This window comes from Pelodiscus sinensis, chromosome 20 (genome assembly GCF_049634645.1).
Source record: "Pelodiscus sinensis isolate JC-2024 chromosome 20, ASM4963464v1, whole genome shotgun sequence".
NCBI classification, from domain to species: Eukaryota; Metazoa; Chordata; order Testudines; family Trionychidae; genus Pelodiscus; species Pelodiscus sinensis.
In genome coordinates this window covers 8275129-8293748 of record NC_134730.1, presented here as the reverse complement: position 1 = coordinate 8293748, position 18620 = coordinate 8275129, and the positions used below count along the sequence as shown (strand labels likewise).

The window sequence follows — 18620 nt, the reverse complement described above, 5'->3', positions numbered from 1 at the left end:
GAGACTGACGGGCAGAAATCAGACAAGGAGTGGATGGCAGAGGATGGTGACAGAGTCCACAAGTTGGTGGTAGAGAGATATGATGAGCGGCCATCAGAGTGGTGGTGGCATGATTAGCAGCCAATGAAAAAACAGACCAAAGGTCCATCTAGCCCAGTATCCTGTCTGCCAACAGTGGCCAATGCCAGATGCCCCAGAGGGAGGAATCATAACAGGTAATCCTCATGTGATCCCTCCAGTCACCCACTTCCAGAGAAGTGGAGTGGCGATGGATGAGTGTAATGAGTGGCCAACAGGGTGTAATGAGTGGCCAATGGCCAGTGGCAGAGAGGTGAGATGAATGGTCAACAGGAAAATCAGTTTTACATATACATAATGGGAAGCAACTGTCTAGGAAGGAATACTGCAGAAAGGGCTCTAGGGGTCATAATGGACCACAAGCTAAATATGAGTCAGTGTGATACTGTTGCAAAAAAGAGCACAGACATCATTCTGGGATGCATTAGCAGGAGAGTTGTGAGCAAGACACGAGAAGTCACTCTTCCTCTCTATTCTGCACTGATTAGGCCTCAGTTGGAATATTGCGTCCAGTTCTGGGCACCACATTTCAATAAAGACATGGAGAAATTAGAGAAGGTCCAGAGAAGAGCAACAAGTATGATTAAAGGTCTAAAGAACATGACCTATAAAGGAAGACTAAAAGAATTGAGCTTGTTTAGTTTGGAAAGAAGACAGAGGGGACATTATAGTGGTTTTCAGGTATGTAAAAGGGTGTCACAAGGAGGAGGGAGAAAAATGGTTTTCCTTGGACTCTGAGGACAGGACAAGAAGCAATGGGCTTAAACTGCAGCAAAGGAGATTTAGGTTGGACATTAGGGAAAACTTTCTAACTGTCAGGGTGGTTAATCACTGGAATAAGTTGCCTCGGGAGGCTGTGGAATCTTCATCTCTGGAGATATTTAAGAACAAGTTATATAGACATCTATCAGGGATGATCTAGGTAAGTATTTCTCAATCTTTTTTTAATAAAGTATCCCTTTAAAAAAAACGTGTGTGTGTGTGTGTGTGTACGTACTCCCAGTACCTACAGTTTTCAGACATACAAAATTGTTTTCTACCATTGCAACACATTTGTTTAAACAACTTAATTGTAGCTGAAATTTTTGGGTATAAAAAGTACAAAAATAAAGCACTATAAAACTTAAAACAAAAATTCAGTTTTCTCCAAATTGCAGTTGTGTTGACATATCCCCCAGACTTCTCTTGAGTACCCCTAAGGGTACACGTACCACTGGTTGAGAAACACTGGTCTAGGTGCTAGTGAGTCCTGCAATGAAGGCAGGGGACTGGACTTGATGACCTTTTGAGGTCCCTTCCAGTTCTAGTGTTCTGTAATTCTATGATTTGGGCATGTGAAGGGGACATTAACATTACTGGACTTTTGAACCTGAAAAGAAAAGGACATTGCCCAATCTACTTGGGGTGGGATTTTAATCATTGGTTTTGTTTATGATACCTGTTTGTTGTGGTTTCTCAATTTAATGCTAGGTGCGTCTTTCACTTTTATTAAAACTTTCTTTTCTACACTCAGATTTTGTGCTTGTGATGGGGAAGCATTGCCTCTTAGGGTGTGTCTAGGCTACAGGGTTTTGTCGACAAAAGTGGACTTTTGTCGACAAAACTATACCTGCGTCTACACTACCACCGAGTTCTGTCGACAGTACGCGGCAGTTTTGTTGACGGCAGTAAACCTCGTTTACGAGGAACAACACCTTTTTTTGACAGAGTTCTGTGAAAAAAAGGCGCCATTGCATCCACACTGTGCTTTTTCAAAAGAGAGAGTCTACACTTTCGAAAAAGCGGCTTGCTTTTTTGACAGAACTGGTTGTAGTCTAGATGCTCTTCTTCGACAGAGGCTTTGTCGACAGTATCTGTCGATAAAGCCTCTGTCAAAAAAAGCCTGGAGTCTAGATGTACGCTGAGAGGTACCCAGGGGTGATGTGTGAATTTCCCAGGTTACTGGATGAGGGCTCAAGCCAGTTCTGTGTTGGATGGATGGAGAGGAACCCATTGATATTGAACATGACCCTGGCTGCTACTGGCTCTACCTGACAAAAGGATTACACATAAAACATTGATTCTATATTCTAATACATAGATATATATTCGCATGTTTTAGAAACTGCTTACTATGAGTTTTGTGAGGCCGAAAGGCAGAACTGAACCTTGTACCTCTGGAGCTAAGTACATGAGCATCAACAGCTGGAGTTGAAAGCCAATTGGCTGTCAGCTCAGGCTGTAGAGTACACTTATTCTTTCTCTTGAAGTGGTATAACTGCCACTACATGGCTCAGCGAGCCACATCCAGCTGGTAGGTGGGTTATAAATACATATTTAATGTTTTTGTTTCTATTTTGAAATTATCGATGAAAATAGAGTGAGAGCTATAACTGGATTATGACAAACTGTGCACTTCTTTATACGGAGTAAGAATAAATGTGTTAGTATTAGGTGGGCACTGTAAGAGTAATAATTAGTTTTAGGACATCCCATTCTGGCCAAAAAAAAAAAATCTCTTTTTTAAGCCCTGTCCTGGCCATCCTGATTCTTTGGCAAAAGAGGGCCTGTGCCCCATTTGCTCTTGCCAGCATGATCATGTTTCAAATGCAAACGGAAAAATGCCCATTTTTATCAAAAAGCAGGATGCAGAAGACCCTTCATGGAAAGGGCAGACAGGGCTTCAGAGAGGTCAGGCAGGGCTAGAGCGAGTTGTGATGCCAACCCAAGCCTTGCGTGGGGGAAGGAGGATGAGGACAGGGCCCTTCCTACTAGTGCTGCTTTCCTACTCAGCTCAGTAGAGGCATCCCCTCCCCGCCCCGGAGCGGCCAATCCACATGGAGGGAATGGGGGATGAGGAAAGGTGGTTGCCAACTGTCCTGGACTGGACTTGATGCCATTTTCTGCAATAATGTCTTGTCTGTCCAGTCATGAACAGTTGGCAATGCTGGAGCAGGGCTGTGAGGGACGTGTGGGCTGGAGGAGCAGCAGGTGATCGGGTGGGAGGAGCACCAAGTGGTTGCACTCCCAGCTGAAGAGAAGCGACCCTTTTAAGGGGAAAGCACCACTTTTCTAGCGGTCACTCCTCCAGCCCACAAGTGCTCCCTGAGAATGCAGCCTGGGTATGGGGATACTAGAACCCTTGGGGATGGAGCCAGGGGTTGCTGGAGCCCCAACACTGGGCTTGTGGGGAGGAGGGATGGGGAATGCCAGAACTCATAGGCAGCACAAGGTTGCACCATGAAATATGAGGCAGTTTGGTGCCCCGTGTCTGCATGTTTTGCATACGGATTGGGACTGCCCTGGGGGGGGAGGGTGGCAAGGCTCAAGCAGACAGTGACACCAGCCCTTCAGCAGCGATGGCGGGGGATGAGGAAGGGGAGTGCTTGGGTAAGTGGCTCAGGCCAGCTTAGGTGGGGAATGGGCTCGGAGCAATTCAGGCCAGTCCATATGCAGGGGGTGTGGGTTGTGTAGGAGATAGATGGGCTAGCCCCATACAAAATCCCATTTTGCCTTTGGGAAATATGGTCACTCTACTTAGTTTATTATTTATAGTCGTGGTAGTAGTTGTTTGCAAAGACTCCACTGTGCCAAATTTCAAGCTGATTTCACGTTTTAGTTTGGCCAAGCAAAAGAAGATCTTAAACCTAACTTGATGTCATTTCTTTGTCTATTTTTAGCGGTCCTTTCTGGCCTTAATTTTATTCATAGTTTTTAAGATTTTTGCCTCTTCCCTATGATTCAATACATTCCTACTTGTACATTTAATACAATTATTTTGAAATATTACGCCATTTTAGTTAGTTTTCTTACCAGTTTCTACTGAAGATTCTTGTAACTTTTTCAAGCATTCTTTTTTATAGTTAAGCCAATTAGTTGTTATTTTCTTCAGCGAAGAGCCTGAGACCTGCACATATGGAAAATATTGTAAATTAAGAAACTGAGTTTGAACTTTGTATTGTCCTAGCTCTGATAGTTTTCTACTACTTTAACAATTGAAGTAAGTATTTAAAATCAAATATCTCAATTTCTCCGGCCAACAAATACACCACAAAACAGCCATATTCTCCTGCACATGACACATTCTTGTCAGACTTCCAGTTAAACCCTCTGAATATATAACCTGTGCAGTATGTTTACTGTAGAAGTTGTGCGCTATAACTCATAAGTGCTGGGACATTTTCAAGCAGTTAACAATTAGATTATATACAGAGGTTGATTCATCTTTGTGGAATATGCATGCTTTCACTGCTTTATTTGATTGGTATGACTAGAAATAATTCATGAGCCTGCATGTTTATTATAGTTTTTCCCCGATTCTCCAGAATGCCCAGAGCACTGAATGTGAGTGCTTTCACTACAGTTTAGTATAATGCAAATAAATAAATAAAAATAGTGCTATTTTGTTATCACCACCTTTAAAGAGGTTAATCCCCACCCAAAACATTCCTGTCAGACTGCAGACACTAATTCTCGCTCCAGAAGACCTCGCTGGCAAGCCCTCAGTATCCCTGTTTCAAGTTAGGCAATTTAAAAATTAGCAATGACTCCTCTCCAGTTTCATAGATTCCAAAGCCATGCAGGACGGGGGTGATTAGCATGTCTGAGCTCCAATATAATAAAGGACACAACATAAGACCGGCCATTGAGTCCAAGATCCTGTGTTCAACACTGACAGACACCAGATACTTCAGAGTGAATGGAACAGGGCAATTGTCAAGCAATCCCAGTCCCAGCTTCTGGCAGATGGACGTTTAAGAACACCCAAAACATAGATTCTTTTTTGAACCCTCTTAAAGTCCTAATCTTCTCAATATCCTCTGGCAAGGAGTTCCACAGGTTGATTATGTGCTGAGTGAAGAAAAACTTCCTTTTGTTTGTTTTAAACCTGTTTAATTTCATTTGGTGACACGCCCAAGAAAGAAACCAACAGAACACCACTGGCCATCACCTACAGTCCTCAGCTAAAACCTCTCCAACGCATCATTAGTGATCTACAGCCCATCCTGGACAATGATCCCTCACTTTTACAGGCCTTGGGAGGTAGGCCAGTCCTTGCCCACAGACAGCCCGCCAACCTGAAGCATATTCTCACCAGCAACTACACACCGCACCATAATAACTCCAACTCAGGAACCAATCCATGCAACAAACCTCGGTGCCAACTCTGCCCACATATATACACCAGCAACACCATCACAGGACCTAACCAGATCAGCCATACTGTCACTGGTTCATTCTCCTACACATCTACTAACGTAATATATGCCATTATGTGCCAACAATGCCCCACTGCTATATACATTGGCCAAACTGGACAGTCCGTACGTAAAAGAATCAATGGACACAAATCAGATATTAGGAATGGCAACATATAAAAACCTGTAGGGGAACACTTCAATCTCCCTGGACACACAATTGCAGATCTCAAGGTAGCCATCCTGCAGCAAAAAAACTTCAGGACCAGACTTCAAAGAGAAACTGCTGAGCTACAGTTCATCTTCAAGTTTGACACAATCAACTCTGGATTAAACAAAGACTGTGAATGGCTCGCTAACTACAAAAGCAGCTTCTCCTCTTTTGGAATTCACACCTCCAGATCAACTACTAGAAGTGGGCCTCATCCTCCTTGATTGGATCCACCTGGTCATCTCCAGCCTGATCCTGGCCTGCATATTTATACCTGCCTCTGGAAATTTCCACTACATGCATCTGACAAAGTGGGTCTTTGCCCACGAAAGCTTGTGCTCCTACACTTCAGTTAGTCTGTAAGGTGCCACAGGACTCCTCGCCACTTGTTCAGATTCAGACTAACACGGCTCCCCCTCTGATACTTTACCTGCCTGTATTGTTTGTAAAACAGGGATAACAGTCAATAAAAACCTAGCTCTTAAACGGTCTTCTCATTCATACCTATCTTTGCAGAGTTTTCATGTGATTTTCAGTTCTTCAGCGTGAATTGAGGATAACAGTGTGTCAGAAAGGATTTTCATGGGTTGGTGGTGTCATATGGCAGTGAGCTAATGCTTAGAAACTGGTTTTATCCTGGGCATGCAGGTTGCCTTTAGAAAACCTTGCTTAATAATGTTGCTTTCTCAGGAACTACCCTCAGGCACCATACTCTCAATTAAGGAAGTTTTTTTAGTGTGAACTTCATAGTCTCCCAAAATTAGTGTATGCAAATAAGATGTTTAATCATCCAGGACTGGAGACTGGTTGAAGGTATGAGAGAGGGTCTAAAAGGAAAATGGAGATGCAATGCTGAGCAACTATTTCTTTGACCAATGTTTCAGCTTATTCTGTCTTGTGCTAAAACCCTACCATCATGAAAAGCTTTCAATGCTGGACAGAAGGGATGTGAGCTCTGTTTTCTGGAGAAGAAAGTTTTAAATAGCTCAGAAAAGACTGTTTCACCAGCTCCTTGTTTCCTTCAGCACTAATCCCAAGCCAGCTGTAGGCTCATGACTGTGAGCCCCCCTTGCTTTAAATCCCCTGGAGTGGAAAGACTAATTATTCTTCACAAGATGGGCTTCCAAGATAAGAAGAGAATATTTATAAGAACCATGAGAAAGGAATGTTTGTTTCCAGGACAAAAAACATCTTGACTTTTCCCTGATTTGAGCTTCAAAATGCAGGCGACCAGCAAAGATTCTTGGATATCCATTGGTCAGTGAACTTCATCTTAAGAGGCAAGGAAATGGAGATGACGCATTTGTAGAAAACACTGCTCCATTTAATAGACACAAGTTTGGTTTATAATAAACAAACGGGTAAATGACCAAGAAGATACAGGGAAAGCTCAGAACTGCTGCCTGGCTCCTGCTGTTAGTCCCAGCTGTTGCTACTATGACAGAGCTGCAGCCTTGACTTGGGAGTCCTGCGCTTTTAGGCTGAAAGTGTTTGCCTCAGAGACTCACTGTGACCCTCCACATAGCCTCTTGCCTTTTACTAGAGGCAAGGGTCACAGCCTACAGAGCCATCCTTATCATAGACTAATCTAATGGGTTTGGGGATCAACTCTTCTGTAGTCCCAAACTTCCCCTCCAGGGGTGGCCTCCATAGTGGTGTAAGGCGGGTTGGGAGACCCAGGCCCACCCACTGCTATGGGTTCCAGCCCAGGGACCGTAATGGAAGCTGTAGCAGGCAGTAATTTCTCCACCATCAGAGTGGCAGCTTTTCCCTAAGCGACTTCCCCAACCAACGCCTCCCAGTTTCTTCCTCCTGGTACTGAACAACGGCCTTCTGCTCTTCCCCAGCACATCTTCATTCCGCTGCTGGTCCTCCCTGAAGGGAAGCCTCATAAACCAGCCCCAGCAGGTCCTTAATGAGCTGTAAGTCTTCGGATTAGCCTCCTGCTTCTGGCAAGCTCGTCATTGGCCACGGGTTCTTCCTCATTGTGCTGCATAGAAGAGACAACTGCTTACCCTCCAGATATGTCTAAACTGCAATGCTGTTTATAGATACCAGAGTATCCTGAAATAACTATCCCATGTCTTCACAGAAAGCTTGCTATTCTAATGTCCCTGTAAACCTCATTCTACGAAGAGTAAGGGACGTTTCAGAATAGTGCCGTATTTCAAAATTTGGCTCTGTGTAGATAGCACCAAGTGATGAATTAGCTTCTTTTGAAATACCATCGAAATAAGATACGAAATTTGCATAGCTTAAATCGCGTATCTTATTTCAAGTTATGGTGCAGTGTAGACGTACCCGCAGAGACCAGTATATCTACCTTCCACCAGACTATGGTAGCCCCCAGTCTGGTTCTGTGTATCTGATTGGGCTCCCAGAGGGGCTGCTCCACCTCCGGGTCAGTGGGTGGCCACTCTACCCCACTACGGTGGGGACTAAAGCAAACCCCCAAGTCACTAGTTCAATAACCTCTGCTTTGGTCCAGGGCAGGGTATGAGGCAAATAGTTCAGGAGCCTGGCCTTGCTACAGGGCGGATGACAGGCAAACAGTTCAGAGGCCCTGGCCCTGCTGCAGGGTGGGGCAGCAAGCAAACACCATTTGTTCAGGATCCCTGGCCTTGGTTCAGGGCGGGGCCATAAACATTATAAAGTTAGTTCAGGAGCCCGGGCCCTAGTTCAGGGTGGGGCAACAATCGGGGTGAACAGTAGTTCAGTGGCCCAAACTTTGCTTCAGGTGAGCAGTAAAACACAGGTAATAGGCCTTGGGTCCCAGGTCAGAGCAGGCAACAACTACAGTCAGTCCCAGAGTTCGGTAGTCCAGGCCTTGGTCCAGGCGGGGCAGCAAACAAACTCAGGCAAAGGCCCTGGCACTAGGTCAGGGCAGGGCAGCAACAAACACAGGTCAGGATCTCCAGCCTCATTTCAGGGTGGGCAGAAAACCAACATGTCAGTAGTGAAATAGTTTGTCTCCTGGCTCAGGAAAGGTGCAGGCAATTCACCTGCTGTGGCATAGAGGGGGAGACTGCCATCCAGTAGGTGGGTGGCAAGAGGGAGACAGGCCCACCCACTCCACTGCATCCCAGCCCAGGGCCCTAATAGTAACAGCATGGTCTGCTGCTGAGTCAGCAGGGGCTATGGCCCAAAATGCACTGACCTGAGGCACTGAACTGTCCTCTGAATTCCCTGGGCCACTTCCCTTTCCCCCTTGGGGCATACCTGGGCTTTCTGCAGGTCTGTCAGCAAGCTGAGGGTGGTTAGGTCCAGCTGGGGTCTGGATGGTCCAGGCCAGTCATCAGCCACTTGCAGGTCCAGCGGTCTCAGTCAGTCCACCAATGCAGGCATTCAGGCCAGTCCTCTGGGTCAGGCATGGCTAAAGGTCCAGGCCAGTCCTCAAGCGCAGGGCAGCACAGGGGTTCAGGTCCACCTTCCAAGTCAAGCATGCCCAGTGGCCCAGGCGAGTCCTCCGCCTCTTAGGCAGAGAGCGCTGCGCAGTCCTCTTGTCCCTATGGAGGCTGGGCCCAGACTGAGCTTTGAGGCTGGGCTTTTATAGTTCTGGCCACACCTCCTGGCTTCTGGTCAGGTGACTGGGAGGGGATAGGTTCAGCCCAAAATGGCTCCCAGAGGGGTTGCTCCGCTTCCAGGTCAGTGCGCAGCCACTCCACCCCATTACAGTTGGTCCGGGATCTCCTGGAGCTTGGCTGTAAGGATGGTCTGTCGTTTGCCTCTTGTCCCTGGACCAGGAGAAGGTGTTCGACAGGATGGATCACGGGTATCTCCTGGGCACCCTGCAGGCCTTCGGCTTCGGGCCCCGGTTTGTGGGTTTTCTCCGGGTGCTGTACGCCCTCGCGGAGTGTTTGGTCAGGCTCAACTGGACCCTGACCGAGCCGGTCAGCTTCGGGCTGGGGGTACGTCAGGGGTGTCTGCTGTCGGGCCAGCTGCACGCTCTGGCGATCGAGCACTTCCTCTGTCTCCTCTGTAGGAGGTTGGCGGGGTTGGTGCTTCGGGAGCCGGAGCTGCGGCTGGTCCTGTCGGCGTACGCCGATGACGTGCTCCTCGTGGTCCAGGACCCAGGCGACCTGGCGCGGGTGGAGGCTTGCCAAGCCGTCTACTCGGCAGCCTCCTCCGCCCGGGTCAACTGGGTCAAGAGCTCTGGCCTGGTGGTCGGGGACGGGTGGCGGGCCGGCTCCCTCCCACCCGCGCTTCAGGCCATCAGGTGGAGCGCGGGTCCGCTGCTCTATCTGGGCGTTTATTTATCCGCCACGCATCCCTCTCCGCCGGAAAACTGGCAAGGTTTGGAGGCCAGGGTGGGTGAGCGGCTGCGGAGATGGACGGGACTGCTCCGGTGTCTCTCCCTTCGCGGGAGAGCGCTGGTACTCAATCAGCTGGTCCTGTCCATGCTCTGGCACCGGCTCAACACCCTGCGCCCGGCCCCGGAGGTCCTGGCCAAGCTCCAGAGGGCAGCTTTGGGGTTCTTTTGGCCAGGACTGCACTGGGTCTCTGCAGGGGTCCTGTCCCTCCCCCTGGAGGAGGGGGGTCAGGGCCTGGTCTGCATGCGCAGCCAGGTCCGGACCTTCCGCCTCCAGGCCCTGCAGAGACTCCTCTTCAGTGCAGGTAGTCCGGCATGGGGCACCTTGGCGCGCGCTTTCCTCCGCCGCCTCCGAGGGCTCCGATACGACCGGCAGCTCTTTTTTATCCATCCGAGGGGTCTTCCGCGAGACCTCTCAGAGCTGCCGGAATTCTACCAGGACCTCCTCCAGACCTGGAAGCTGTTCTCGGCGACCAGGTCCGTTGTGGCCTCCGAGGGGGCAGACCTCCTCGCGGAGCCCCTGCTCCACAATCCAGCCTTGTGCGTGCAGGTGGCGGAGTCTCCCTCGGTGCGCCGGAGGCTGATCCTGGCAGAAACCACCACGGTCGGAGACCTCCTGGACTACGACAGGGGGGACTGGGTGGATCCCCGAGCGCTCGCTCGGCGCATGGGGCTCTCCACCCCCCGAACCCCTCTGCGCCTACTCCAGGAGGTGAAGGCGGCTTTGCCGCGGCCCGCTCTCGACTTCCTGCAGCGGTCCTTGCGAGAGGGTACGCCCCGCCCCTCCCCTCCTGCAAAGCCTCCGTCCCTTATTATTGGGCCCCTGTTCCACGGGCCCCCCCGGCCTCCCCACCCTTGGACCCCCAGCCGGCTGCAAAATCTGCAGCCGGTCTGTTTCCAAGCCGCGCCAAGGCAACATCTGTACACGCTCGTGCTCCACACCCTGCATTTCCCCACCCTCGTGTCCCGCCCTGATACCAAATGGCGGGACTATCTAAGACCCGTAGAGGGAGGGGAACCCCGGTGGGCCAGCGTCTATTCAGATCTGATTCCGCGGCCCATCGGGGACATCAGTTGGCGGCTCCTTCACGGAGCCGTGAGCACGGGCGTGTACTTGGCGCGGTTTACCCCCATTCCAGACACCTGCCCCTTCTGCGGCGTGAGGGAGAACCTGGCGCACGCCTACCTCGAATGCGCCAGGTTGCAGCCCCTATTCCGGCTCCTCCAGAACCTCTTATTGAGGTTCTGGCTGCACTTTTCCCCCCACCTATTCATTTATGCACACCCTATCCGTGGCCCCACAAAGTCGCGAGACCTCCTCGTCAACCTCCTCCTGGCTCTAGCTAAGAGTACCATCTACAATACCAGGAGGAGGATGCTAGACGAGGGGGTTCTCTGCGACTGTGGGGCCTATTTCCGCTCCTCCCTTGTGTCACGAATCCGGGCAGAGTTCCTCTGGGCGGCGTCCACTGGCTCCATCGACAGCTTTGAGGAGCAGTGGGCGCTGTCCGGGGTTCTCTGCTCGGTGTCCCCATCCGGCTCCCTTATTTTGAACCTTTAACCCGCACTCCTTGATCCTTTATTCATTATTTGCCCCAAGCACTTAGTTGGACATGGGTCCAGTGTCCCTCCCATAAGGCTGGGGAGGGGCTTTTAGAAGGTGGGCGGGCTTCGCCCGCCCACCATCCCATGTTTTCAAATAGACCCCATTACAGTTGGTCCGGGATCTCCTGGAGCTTGGCTGTAAGGATGGTCTGTCGTTTGCCTCTTGTCCCTGGACCAGGAGAAGGTGTTCGACAGGATGGATCACGGGTATCTCCTGGGCACCCTGCAGGCCTTCGGCTTCGGGCCCCGGTTTGTGGGTTTTCTCCGGGTGCTGTACGCCCTCGCGGAGTGTTTGGTCAGGCTCAACTGGACCCTGACCGAGCCGGTCAGCTTCGGGCTGGGGGTACGTCAGGGGTGTCTGCTGTCGGGCCAGCTGCACGCTCTGGCGATCGAGCACTTCCTCTGTCTCCTCTGTAGGAGGTTGGCGGGGTTGGTGCTTCGGGAGCCGGAGCTGCGGCTGGTCCTGTCGGCGTACGCCGATGATGTGCTCCTCGTGGTCCAGGACCCAGGCGACCTGGCGCGGGTGGAGGCTTGCCAAGCCGTCTACTCGGCAGCCTCCTCCGCCCGGGTCAACTGGGTCAAGAGCTCTGGCCTGGTGGTCGGGGACGGGTGGCGGGCCGGCTCCCTCCCACCTGCGCTTCAGGCCATCAGGTGGAGCGCGGGTCCGCTGCTCTATCTGGGCGTCTATTTATCCGCCACACATCCTTCTCCGCCAGAAAACTGGCAAGGTTTGGAGGCCAGGGTGGGTGAGCGGCTGCGGAGATGGACGGGACTGCTCCGGTGTCTCTCCCTTCGCGGGAGAGCGCTGGTACTCAATCAGCTGGTCCTGTCCATGCTCTGGCACCGGCTCAACACCCTGCGCCCGGCCCCGGAGGTCCTGGCCAAGCTCCAGAGGGCAGCTTTGGGGTTCTTTTGGCCAGGACTGCACTGGGTCTCTGCAGGGGTCCTGTCCCTCCCCCTGGAGGAGGGGGGTCAGGGCCTGGTCTGCATGCGCAGCCAGGTCCGGACCTTCCGCCTCCAGGCCCTGCAGAGACTCCTCTTTAGTGCAGGTAGTCTGGCATGGGGCACCTTGGCACACGCCTTCCTCCGTCGCCTCCGAGGGCTCTGATACGACCGGCAGCTCTTTTTTATTCACCCGAGAGGTCTTCCGCGAGACCTCTCAGAGCTGCCGGAATTCTACCAGGACCTCCTCCAGACCTGGAAGCTGTTCTCGGCGACCAGGTCCGTTGTGGCCTCCGAGGGAGCAGACCTCCTCGCGGAGCCCCTGCTCCACAATCCAACCTTGTGCATGCAGGTGGCGGAGTCTCCCTCGGTGCGCCGGAGGCTGATCCTGGCAGAAACCACCATGGTCGGAGACCCCGAGCGCTCGCTCGGCGCATGGGGCTCTCCACCCCTCGAACATTCCTGCGCCTACTCCAGGAGATGAAGGCGGCTTTGCCGCGGCCCGCTCTCGACTTCCTGCAGCGGTCCTTGCGAGAGGGTACACCCCGCCCCTCCCCTCCTGCAAAGCCTCCGTCCCTTATTATTGGGCCCCTGTTCTGCGGGCCCCCCCGGCCTCCTCATCCTTGGACCCCCAGCCGGCTGCAAAAATTGCAGCCGGTCTGTTTCTGAACTGCGCCCAGAGAAAAGCACTACACGCTCGTGCTCCACACCCTGCATTACCCCACCCTCGTGTCCCGCCCCGACTCTACATGGCGGGACCACTTATGACCTATAGAGGGTGGGAGACCCCGATGGGCCAGCGTCTATTCCGATCTAATTCCGCGGCCCATCGGGGACATCAGTTGGCGGCTCCTCCACGGAGCCGTGAGCACGGGTGTGTACTTGGTGCGGTTCACCCCTATCCCAGAAGCCTGCCCCTTTTGCGGCGTGAGGGAAAACCTGGTGCACGCATATCTGGAATGCGCCAGGTTGCAGCCCCTATTCCGGCTCCTCCAGAACCTCTTACTGAGGTTCTGGCTGCACTTCTCCCCTCACCTTTTCCTATACGCACACCCTATCCGTGGCCCCACAAAGTCGCGAGACCTCTTCGTCAACCTCCTCCTGGCCCTGGCAAAGACTACCATCTATAATACCAGGAGGAGGATGCTAGACGAGGGGGTTCTCTGCGACTGTGGGGCCTATTTCCGTTCCTCCCTGGTTTCACGAATCCGGGCAGAGTTCCTCTGGGCGACGTCCACTGGCTCCTTCGATAGCTTTGAGGAGCAGTGGGGGCTGTCTGGGGTTCTCTGCTCGGTGTCCCCATTCGGCTCCCTAGTTTTAAACCTTTAGCCTGCACTCCCTGATCCTTTTTCCATTATTTGTCCCCCAAAATTAATTGGACATGCGTCCAGTGTCCCTCCCATAAGGCTGGGGAGGGGCTTTTAGAAGATGGGTGGGCTTTGCCCGCCCACCCTCCCATGGTTTTCCAAATAGACCCCATTACAGTTGGTCCGGGATCTCCTGGAGCTTGGCTGTAAGGATGGTCTGTCATTTGCCTCCTGTCCCTGGACCAGAAGAAGGCGTTCGACAGGATGGATCACGGGTATCTCCTGGGCACCCTGCAGGCCTTCGGCTTCGGGCCCCGGTTTGTGGGTTTTCTCCGGGTGCTGTACGCCCTCGCGGAGTGTTTGGTCAGCCTCAAGTGGACCCTGACCGAGCCAGTCAGCTTCCGGCGGGGGGTACGTCAGGGGTGTCCTGCTGTCGGGCCAGCTGTATGCTCTGGCGATCGAGCCCTTCCTCTGTCTCCTCCGTAGGAGGTTGACGGGGTTGGTGCTTCAGGAGCCGGAGCTGCGGCTGGTCCTGTCAGCGTACGCCGATGACGTACTCCTCGTGGTCCAGGGCCCGGGCGACCTGGCGCGGGTGGAGGCTTGCCAAGCCGTTTACTTGGCAGCCTCCTCCGCCCGGGTCAACTGGGTCAAGAGCTCTGGCCTGGTGGTCGGGGACGGGTGGCGTCGCGGGTCCGCTGCTCTATCTGGGCGTCTATTTATCCACCACGCATCCTTCTCCGCTGGAGAACTGGCAGGGATTGGAGGCTAGGGTGGCTGAGCAGCTGTGGAGATGGACAGGACTGCTCCAGTGTCTCTCCCATCGAGGGAGGGCACTGGTGCTAAATCAGCTGGTCCTGTCCATGCTCAGGCACCGGCTCAACACCGTGTGCCTGGCCCCGGAGGTCCTGGCCAAGCTCCAGAGGACAGCTTTGGAGTTCTTTTGGCCAGGACTGCACTGGGTCTCTGCAGGGGTCCTGTCTCTCCCCCTGGAGGAGGGGGGCCAGAGCCTGGTCTGCATGCGCAGCCACGTCCAGACCTTCCGCCTCCAGGCCCTGCAGAGATTCCTCTTTAGTGCACGTGGTCCAGCATGGAGCATTTTGGGGTGCGCCTTCCTCCGCCATCTTCAAGGGCTCTGATACGACCGGCAGCTCTTTTTTATCCACCCTAGGGGCCTTCCGCGAGACCTCTCAGAGCTGCCAGAATTCTAACAGGAACTCCTCCGGACCTGGAAGCTCTTTTCAGCTACCAGGTCCGTTTTCACCACTGAGGGAGCGGACCTCCTCGTGGAGCCCCTGCTGCACAATCCAGCCTGTGCGTGCAGGTGGCGGAGTCTCCCACTGTGCGCCAGAGGTTGATCCTGGCAGAAACCACCATGGTCGGAGACCTCCTGGACTACGACAGGGGGGACTGGGTGGATCCCTGGGCGCTCGCTCAGCGCATGTAGCTCTCCACCCTCTGGACCCCTCTGTGCCTACTCCAGGAGGTGGAGGCGGCTTTGTTGTGGCCCACTCTCAACCTCCTACAGAGAACCCTGCGAGAGGGAATGCCCCGCCCCTCCCTTCCTGCAAAGCCTCAGTCCCTTTTTATTGGGCCCCTGTTCCACGGACCCCCCCGGATTCCCCATCCCTGGACTCCCAGACGGCTGCAAAATCTGCAGCCGGTTTGTTTCCAAACCGCACCTAGGGAACATCTGTACATGCTCGTGCGCCATACCTTGTATTTCCCCACCCTCGTGTCCCGCCCTGATACTAAGTGGCAGAACTATTTAAGATCCATTGAGGATCTCTGGATGGACCAGCGTGTATTCCACCTTAGTTCCACAGTCCATCAGGGACATTAGTTGGTGGCTTCTTCATGGATCTGTGAGCACGGGCGTGTACCTGGTGTGGTTCTCCCCCAATCCATAAGCCTGCCCCTTTTGTGGTGTGAAGGGAAAACCTGGGGCACGTATACCTCGATTGCACCACGTTGCAGCCTCTATTCGGGCTCCATCACAACCTCTTATTGAGGTTCTGGCTGCACTTTTCTCTCTCACCTTTTCATTTATGCGCACCCAATCCGTGGCTCCACAAAGTTGCAAGACCTCCTTGTCAACCTCCTCCTGGCCTTAGCGAAAACTGCCATCCATAATACCAGGAGGAGGATGCTGGACGAGGGGGTTCTCTGCGACTGTGGGGCCTATTTCCGTTCCTCCCTTGTGTCATGTATCTGGGAAGAGTTCCTCTGGGTGGCATCCACTGGCTCCATCGACAGCTTTGAGGAGCAGTAGGCGCTATCCATGGTTCTCTGCTCGGTGTCCCCATTTGGTTCCCTTATTTTGAACCTGTGACCCGCACTCCTTGATCCTTTTGTCATTATTTGTTCCCCGTAATCAGTTGGACATGGGTCCAGTTGTCCCTCCCGTGAGGCTGGAGAGGGGCTTTTAGAATGTAGGCAGGCTTTGTCCGCCCACCTTCCCATGGTTTTCAAATAGACCCCATTAAAGTTGGTCCGGGATCTCCTGGAGCTTGGCTGTAAGGATGGTCTGTCATTCGCCTCCTGTCCCTGGACCAGGAGAAGGTGTTCGACAGGGTGGACCATGGGTACCTCCTGGGCACCCTGCAGGCCTTCGGCTTCGGGCCCCGTTTTGTGGGTTCTCTCCAGGTGCTGTACACCCTCGCGGAGTGTTTGGTCAGGCTCAAGTGGACCCTGACCGAGCCAGTCAGCTTCAGGCAGGGGGTATGCCAGGGGTGTCTGCTGTCAGGCCAGCTGTATGCTATGGTGATCGAGTCCTTCCTCTGTCTCCTCCGTAGGAGGTTGACGGGGTTGGTGCTCTGGGAACCAGAGCTGCAACTGGTCCTGTAAGTGTACACCAATGACTTGCTCCTCGTGGTCCAGGACCTGGGCAACCTGGAGTGGGTGGAAGCCTGCCAAGCTGTCTACTCGTCAGCCTCCTTTGCCTGGGTCAAGAGCTCGGTCCTGGTGGTTGGGGATGGGTGGCAGGCAGGCTCTCTCCCATCTGCTCTTCAGGCCATCAGGTGGAGTGTGGGCCTGCTGCTCTATCTGGGTGTCTTTCTATCCACCATGCATCCTTCTGTGCCGGAGAACTGGCAAGGTTTGGAGGTCAGGGTGGGTGAGTGGCTATGCAGATGGACAGGACTGCTCCAGTGTCTCTCCCTGCATGAGAGTGCACTGGTGCTGCATCAACTGGTCCTGTCCATGCTCTGGCACTGACTCAACACTCCGAGCCCAGCCCCAGAGGTCCTAGCCAGACTCCAGAGGATAGCACGGGAGTTTTTCTGGCCAGGAATTCACTGGGTGTCTGCAGGGGTCTTGTGCTTTCCCCTGGAGGAGGGGGGCCGGGGCCAGGGCCAGGGCCTGGTCTGCATATACAGCCAGGTCTGGACTTTCAGCCTCCAGGCCCTGCAGAGACTCCTGTATAATGCAGGTAGTCTGTCATGGAGCCTTTTGGCACATGTTTTCCTCTGTCACCTCAGAGGGCTCAGATATAACCAGCAGCTCTTTCATCCACCTGAGGGGTCTTCTACGAGACCTCTCGGAGCTGCCGGAATTCTGCCAGGAACTCCTCCAGACTGGGAAGCTGTTTTCAGCAACCAGGTCCTTTGTGGCCACTGAGGGAGCAGACCTCCTTGCGGAGCCTCTGCTCCACAATCCAGTCTAGTGCGTGCAGGTGGTGGACTTTTCCTCGGCGCACCAGAGGCTGATTCTGGCAGAAACCACAAAGGTCGGAGACCTCCTGGACTATGACGGGGGGACTGGATGGATCCCTGAGCACTCGCTCAGTGCTTAGGGCTCTCCACCCCCCGAAGGCCTCTGCACATACTCCAGGAGGTGAAGGCAGCTTTGTTACAGCCTGCTCTTAATTTCCCACAGTGAGCCCTGCGAGAGGGTATGCCTCCTCCCCCCACCCACACTGCAAGCCCTCCAACTCTGTTTCTTGGGCCCCTGTTCTGTGGCCCCCCTTCCGTCTGGCTTTCCCACTCCTGGACCCCCCCCAGCTGCCAGATCTGCAGCTGGTCTGGTTCCAAAATGCACCTAGAGACCATCTGTACATGCTCCTGCTCCACACACTGCATTTCCTCACCCTTGTGTCCCATCCCAGCACCAAATGGTGGGATTACTTATGACCAATTAAAGGGTGGGGAACCCCAATGGGCCAGCTTGTATTCCCCTCTGATCCCGCGATCCATTGGCGACATTAGTTGGTGGCTTCTTCATGGAGTCATGAGCACGGGCCTGTACCTGGTGCAGTTCACCCCTATCCCAGACACTTATCCCTTCTGCAGCATGAGGGAAAACCTGGTGCACACGTATTTGGAATGCGCCAGGTTGCAGCCCTTATTCTGGTTCCTCCAGAACCTCTTATTGAGATTCAGGCTACACTCTTCCCCTCACCTTTTCATTTACATGCACCCCGTCTGAGACCCCACAAAGTCACGAGACCTCCTTGTCAACCTTCTTCTGGCCCTGGCGAAAGCCGCCACCTATAATATCAGGAGGATGACGCTGGATGAGGGGGTGTTCTGTGACTGTGGGGCCCACCTCCGTTCCTCCCTGGTCTCACATCCAGGCAGAGTTCCTCTGGGCGGCATCCACTGACTCCCTGGACAGCTTCGGGGAGCAGTGGGTACTGTCCGGGGTTCTCTGCTCAGTGTCCCCATCCGGTTCCTGTCCACCCTTCCCATGGCTTCAAATAGTGCCCCATTACCGTCTGTCGCACTACACATGTTGAGAAAGAAGCTCCTGATAGCAACCTCCACAGGAGGGGCAGGACCTTTAAAGGTGCAAGGACATTGACTTGTGACATTGTCTGCTTTCAAGTGCAAGCTTTCCTAGATAGAGAAGTTGAAAGAGCAATAGCTGGCAACTGTTGACAAACTTCTGTGAAACGTATAGAATCATAGAAGATTAGAGTTGTAAAATACCTCAGAAGGTCATCTAGTTCAAGCCCCTGCTAAAAGCAGGACTAACACCAACTAAATAAATATAAA

General features: G+C 53.1%; 1 protein-coding gene across 1 annotated transcript in view; it reads right to left on the bottom strand.

Moving 5' to 3' along the window:
- The window catches only part of GLP2R (glucagon like peptide 2 receptor), a 110727-nt gene that overhangs the window by 86882 nt on the left and 5225 nt on the right, over positions 1–18620 (bottom strand). Inside the window, exon 2 of the mRNA XM_014573579.3 lies at positions 3871–3964. Within this exon, the coding sequence (XP_014429065.1) occupies positions 3871–3964 (94 nt within the window). The remainder of the gene's footprint in view (positions 1–3870; positions 3965–18620) is intronic.